The sequence below is a fragment of the Chanodichthys erythropterus genome, chromosome 11, assembly GCF_024489055.1.
Source record: "Chanodichthys erythropterus isolate Z2021 chromosome 11, ASM2448905v1, whole genome shotgun sequence".
Classification (NCBI taxonomy): domain Eukaryota; kingdom Metazoa; phylum Chordata; class Actinopteri; order Cypriniformes; family Xenocyprididae; genus Chanodichthys; species Chanodichthys erythropterus.
In genome coordinates, this window is record NC_090231.1 from 41,270,172 (window position 1) to 41,276,975 (window position 6,804).

Genomic DNA, 6,804 nt, shown 5'->3' on the forward strand with positions numbered 1-6,804 from the left:
CGCGGCGTCAACATATGTTGAGGGAACAATATATTTTTCTCATGGCCACGACTTCATTATGTTGAGGGAACAACATCATTTCTCATGGCCACGAGTTAACGTGTAAACAACCTGCGCAACCATAGCAACCTGGAATTATCACAAATGGACAATACCATAATAATATTTTTAATTAAGAATGAAAAATAAGTGTGGTATGTATTCCCATAAATGTATGTATTCCCGTAAATGTATGGTGGTATGTATATATATATTCCCGTAAATGAACTCCCTGTAAAATTCCTGTGCGCCTACAGAAACAAAATAAAATCATAAATAAAGCTTTCATAGGTTATATACAAATAATAAACAAAATATTCTAAAATAGTAACACATTTTTTAAACTTAAACTCTGAATTAATTTGAATGCTGTCACAGGCACGAGGGGCTACAAGTGAAAACAGACGCTCATTTACAGAAATAGTCTACAGAAATACAGTCATAAAGTAAAGAATATTAATTAGATAAAGAAATATAGGAAATGAAGGGGAAAATAAAGCAAATAAATATACAGATGTAACTAATAATATAAAAATATTAAATAAAAAATAATGTGATTGGATTTAAAAGACTGTTCAGTGGGATTAAAATGTACAATATTTAAACACTTATTTATAAACTTAATTCGAATGCTGTCTGCAACATCGCGCGCAATACAATACAATATGCACTGTTTATATAATAATTTCTTAATTCCGTTCTTTTTCTTAATAGGTTGTTTGCACATGATGTTACAGCAGCAATGCTGGTTTTTCTATATAGGAATCCTATCAAAAACTCAAAATTTGTATGTTTTGCGTCATTTATGGTTGCTCAAAACGATAAAATTGAGAACGCAGAAGGTGTTTATATCGTTTACATAACTTATACCGTTTTATATATAGTTTTGTAACTTTAAAAGTTGAAGCCTTTAATAGCGTTTTGCGTCTGCTGATACTGAAATGACTATGGATACCTGCTTACCTTATTTGTTTTTGACTTGGTTAAATATCCACATTCTTCATGGTATCGTTTGCAGGGAAGAGAAGCTATTTTATCCCAATGAATTATAATTTGGTGTTTTCACTTCAGTTTTGTAGTATTCCGTTCACAATGTTGATCTGGTTACCATGAGAACAGTGTCACGCGCTGCTGCTTCAGCCATCATAGTAGAAAATGTCCAAATAAATAAATGTTTAACAAGCTGACAGAAGTCGATTCAACAACAAAAACAACACTTTCAAAAACACTCAGCTATGTGATTATTTTATTGAGTGATAGGGAGTGGGTTAAATCAGTGACATCATTAGATTTAATATACGGCGTCTTCCCGTCACCTCCTCAACCTTCCCTTAGTGTGTTTTTACACGTATAAAAGGCAGCAATTGTATTACACCGTCCAGTTTTTTCTTTGAACGATGATGTGAGCTCCTGTTGTAATTCTCGATTCAGCATAAATGACCTACAATTGCGACATTTTTCACAATCGTGGCAGAAAATCAAAAATACTGCCCTAACTTCACTAACAGAAAGGCAGCGTAATATAAACAAACCCAGAACTGAACGCGGCGTGAAAGGACTTTTCTCCATCTCTTCCATTCTAATTTTCACTGCTTGCCCTCTACCGGTATTTCGCATGTCACCAGAACCACGTGATTGCAAACAACCGATTAAAAATATTATTATGGTATTGTCCATTTGTGATAATTCCAGGTTCCTATAGTTCCTGTAGCGCAGGTTGTTTACACATTTAACTCGTGGCCACGAGAAGAATATATCGTTCCCTCACCATATGATCTTGTGGCCATGACATTAGGATCTTGTTACCTCGACAAAACGATCTCGTGGCCGTTTCCACTAATTAATATCTTGTGGCCACAAGATTTTATCACGTTCCCACGAGTTTGTTGTGGCCACGACAAAACTAAATGAACTGAACATGTCCCCTCCTGGTCACCGTACTAACTGTCCAATGACAGTGAGTGTTACAAGTGAGAGAGGATTGGCTCTTCAAATTGAGGCGAAAGTTGATTGGTTGCTCCCACGTCTGTACTGTCCAATGGCATTTTACCACTCGATTGACATATGGATAAAGAAAAGCATTTGGCAAACCGACAAAGTAAAGCAATTGATAAATAGAGAAAGAAAAGTATTTGCCAAATTCTTTAAAAAAAAAAAAAGGTGATTTACATGCGCATTTAAAATGATTTACTAATGTACTTTTTATTGTTTTATTGATCTACGTTTTAAAAAATGAATTAAATATCCCATTTCAAATTTGTCTATTTATTTATACATTCAAAAAGATTTTTAAAATGTATTGTTTTATTAAATTACATTTAAAAACAGGAATTAAAATAAACAACTTTAAATATGTCTATTAATTTACCCATATAAAAAGGGATTCATTTATATACATTTTTATGTTTGAATTATTCAATTAATTAATTGATTCTTCGTTTTATTTTTAAGTGGCACTCCTGGTCCTCCATACAGCATGGGGTGTATGTTGCGTGTAAATGCGTAAACGCTCTGGCAGTGATGGATAGTCTGAGGCAGATCTAATCAGAGGAGGTGAAGAACATAACCTTATGACACACAGACACAAATCCACACACGAAGACAAACACGTGTCTCACTTTGGCTCAAGTCAAATATTTTCACCGATTTTCTCTCCTCGTAGGCTATTTTTTTTTTCTTTACACATGATTTTGTAAACTGAACAGGAACAGGGACAGGAATGTGCTGCAGCAGGGCTCTCAAGTGTCACGCACTGAGCGTGACAGTAACTCATTTCGGTCTTTTGTCACGCACTCCCGCCACACATTGTATTTCTCGCGCAGAAAAACTATTTATCATATATTTAATATGCCGCAGAGCCCAAAATGTATCTATGGTATCTGGCCGCGCCAGCGCGTCTCCCCTGGAGTTAGTCGAGCCTGCTACTTATCAGCCAATCAAAAAAAAAAGAAAAAAAAAAAAGAGGCTACACAATAGCCAATCAGAAAATAGCACTATTGTATCTGGGTAACATTTAACACAACAACCAATAAAAAAAAAAGCATATCCTGGAATTGTTCACCATCATCCTCGTTCACAGAGGAAACCACTGGAGCTCTGAGCATCACTTTGAGCACTGAGTAAGTCATGATCTCCTGTTTTAATGTTGCAACAAATTCACAACTTGTTTGACACAAACAATGACAAATAATCCAGATAATCAGCATCAGTTTTTCATAAGTGTCTGAACTTAGCCAATAGTTTTACAGCCTGTTCACTGACAACACCTGTGCTCAGAACAAGTAAGTTAGTCTAGGCCTAGTTATATTTTCGTTATCACACGATGACTGACATTTTGTCACATTAAACATCTCTCTCTCCAAATAGGCTCAATTTTATTAGCACTAAATAAAGTAAAGTGTTTTGCATCGTCGAGGTTATAGGTCACTTTTAAAATCATGTCATATTTTATATTCTGGCCATGGATGCATTAATCATTGCATCTGTCTTTCAAAATTGTCAGGTAAAAGGCAACTAAGCATCCTCATTCACCAAGGCCCCTAAAAAAGCCAGGTTACAGGATGCTGGCCCAGAGAAGGTGGCGAATGGTTATGCCCATTAGAGGAGGAGGCGGTGCAGGTGGAAGAGGAAGAGAAGGAAAAAGGCTTTTATTATTATTATTACTGTAGGCTACCTCTTGATCTTTAAATGCACAAATTCATATTTGAGGTTTATATGAATTTACTTTGCTGACACAAATATTACTTATATTAATATTGTTATGTTCTCTTCTCAATAAGAGTAACCAGAAACTGGAGAGAAAATAGCGGTTTTACCTTCAGTCGCTGTAGTGTAGTTTTGGATAAAAACACAATTAACATCCCACAGGTGATCTGAAGTGTGAGGACTGGTTTTATGATGCCGTTACACCTGAAGCACGGCTGGAGTGACGGTTGTTTCCCGCCTCACACTCGTGCCCCCTTCTGGTTCATTGCTGCAATGACATGCTGTGAATGAAAATGCGTTTATTAGTGTGCACTTTAGGCTAATAAATTCATATTTACAATGTTTGCCATACAAAAGAGTCAGTGTACCAACACAAACGGGTGAACCATGAAATTTTATTACATTAAATGGGAATGAAAAACAATGCAGCATTTATTTTTTGCCTATAGACCTTATTCACAGCGGCGCCATCTTTGATTTTTCTCTTTAGTGAGTTGTACTGTTATTTAATGTGTTTTTGGATTGTTCTGTTTACAAAACACTGAAAAATTATCTTTCTAAGAAATAGGCTATCAGTTGACTAAAAAGTACAGACAACACGAGCTGACAACAGGAGATTTATGAAGCTTTTCACAGCGGATGCCATTGAAAACAGACAAGTCAATCTCTCACAGCCTCGTTTTCATACCTGTCATGGTGGCACTGCTCTTAATAAGGTCTAATTGGTCAGTTTTGTGGCCATGATCTACAACAATGGCACTCAGATATTACATCAACACTACCAAAACTTTTTATAGTTTCTTAATGTCTCCCCAACAGGGAATGTTGTCAGAACTATCCTAACTTTTCGAATGTTCAGCTAGTAACATTAATGGAAATTTGTACAATGTTATCTGGTCTTTAATAATGTCCTAAAAACATTAGTACAAAAACATTATCGATTGTGGAGCTATTTTCCTAAAAGGTTTTAGTTGGAAGTTCACATTTGTGTAAGGTTTTTGTTAGCTGGATCTCAGCTTACAATTATTCGTGCAAAAAACAGTAGACCTCTATCAGCATAGTATTAGTAGAAAATGATAATGTGCAATAATTTACCTACTATAGAAGACTGATTGTCAGAAGGAAACACTCTTAAAGATCACCACCAACACAAATGTTGTACAGATTTATGACAAGATACAAAACGAACAAGGCAGTATCAATAATAATAACAAAAGAACTCATTTGTCATTCAACAATAACAAAAACAGTGTTAGTTCCATGTATAATCAAAGACTTACATGTTCACTCCATGTCACAATTTTATAAAACAGTCATTTTCTCTTCAGTTTCACAATAAGGTGAATTTCCAGTGTTCAAACATCACAACATTCATGCTGTCAAGACTACACGACACTATCAGGGCAGAGTTAAATAACCAAAATTAGCTATTATGACAAAAATTAATTGGCAAAATAATATTACTAATGGAGACTGATGTAAAAAATACTCATTCTATATCAGGCAAGAGAAAAAATGTTGAAACTAAAAGAAAAGGGATTATTATTTTTTTTTTTTAATTTAGCTTTAGAATACATAGCTTCCAAAAAGGACAATACAAACAAGCCCCATTCAGTGTTAAACACTACATATCTCTTACAGTTCATGTAAGTATGTGTGAGACACACAGTATTGCTTTATCTGCACACCGTGTGGTGGCTACAGTCACTACAACCTGTAAATTCCCGCATTAATCTAATCATTAATTTTCTACCCCTAATCCACAAGTTAGATGTAATTAAAACACTAATATGATTTTCAGACACTGCTCCCCGTGCCTGTATTATCATCTGGGTCTTTGAGCGTCTTTGGAGTTGTTATTACCATAAAGGTGGCCTATCGACCTTAATATGTTAATAGCTTTACAACTAATCTCTGGGTCTTTACGAGACGTCTCGTCAGTAACTCAAACACATGTACCGTACAGTCACAACATCTTGCCTCTTATACTGTATCATACTCTAATAATATGACGAACGTTCAGTAACATATTTACTTAGACAAAACATTTCTCTGGTTAAATTTGGGTGAAACAATACGTTAAATACAGTGAACACCTCAGAAAAGTAAGATAGAACATAGCATTAAAATCAAATAAATAAATAACGTTTAAAGGTACGAAATGACTTTGTATCTTGCTCTCAGAATCCAAAGGTGTCACACATTTAAAAAAAAAAAAAAAGGATAATTTTTATTTAGTTTCTCATTTTAAAAGCATGACAGATCATATCTTCATCTTATAAATAAAATAATGTGCATTCTTTTGTTACAGTACAGTTTTTGATGTTTTGAAATAGGTGGAAATGCAAACAGGTTCTTAGTTTCGGTTTTGTGCATCTATGCTTCTCAAGCATCTACAAGAAGTCTGGAAGATGTAGTTCAGGATTTGATTGTAGTGTGTTGATGTAACATCTCTGTTTTCTCAGCAGCGGCGAGGAGAGTTGGGATACTTGGCCTTCAGGCTCTCCTTGAAGCTACGGAAGAGGATGCGGTTCTTCCGGTTCTCCTCGTCCTTTCTGCTGTGAAACTCTCCCTGGACCTTAAAGCCTTTGTGCACCACAAACGCATTGCTCAGCACGGAGAACCGGTAACCAGCGACATGAAGCTCGCAGGCCTAAAGAGAAGTGAGGCAATCAGTAAGTAACTGAGCAAATGAATAAATGAAGAAAAAAATTCAGGTCACACCGGTTCTAGTCCACTTAGGGCTCGACATTAACACCTACCAAATGTAAATGGATTTCAGCAGTGGTGTGAAACGCAGTCACTTCTACTAGCCACTTTGGCGGGTTGAGTTTTATATATGATATATACATTTTTCAATTGTAGCCTTTAAAAAAGGCATCTGTAATAATCTAAGTGCAATATTTTCAGAAATATCGATTTTTTTGAAACATATCGATACTGAAATATATGAAACGCTCTCAATACTCATTTTCATGCAGAATAGATTCACGATACCAGCTGCTCTTTCTCTCTCTCTCCCTCTCTCATCTCTCTGACAGTAAGTTGACACATAAACCC

At 35.5% G+C, this 6,804-nt stretch overlaps 1 protein-coding gene across 1 annotated transcript in view; it reads right to left on the reverse strand.

The window, feature by feature from the left end:
* Positions 1–5,981: 5,981 nt before the first annotated feature.
* Positions 5,982–6,804, reverse strand: part of b4gat1 (beta-1,4-glucuronyltransferase 1) — a 14,517-nt gene continuing 13,694 nt past the window's right edge. Inside the window, exon 2 of the mRNA XM_067401777.1 lies at positions 5,982–6,397. Within this exon, the coding sequence (XP_067257878.1) occupies positions 6,206–6,397 (192 nt within the window). The 3' untranslated portion in view covers positions 5,982–6,205. The remainder of the gene's footprint in view (positions 6,398–6,804) is intronic.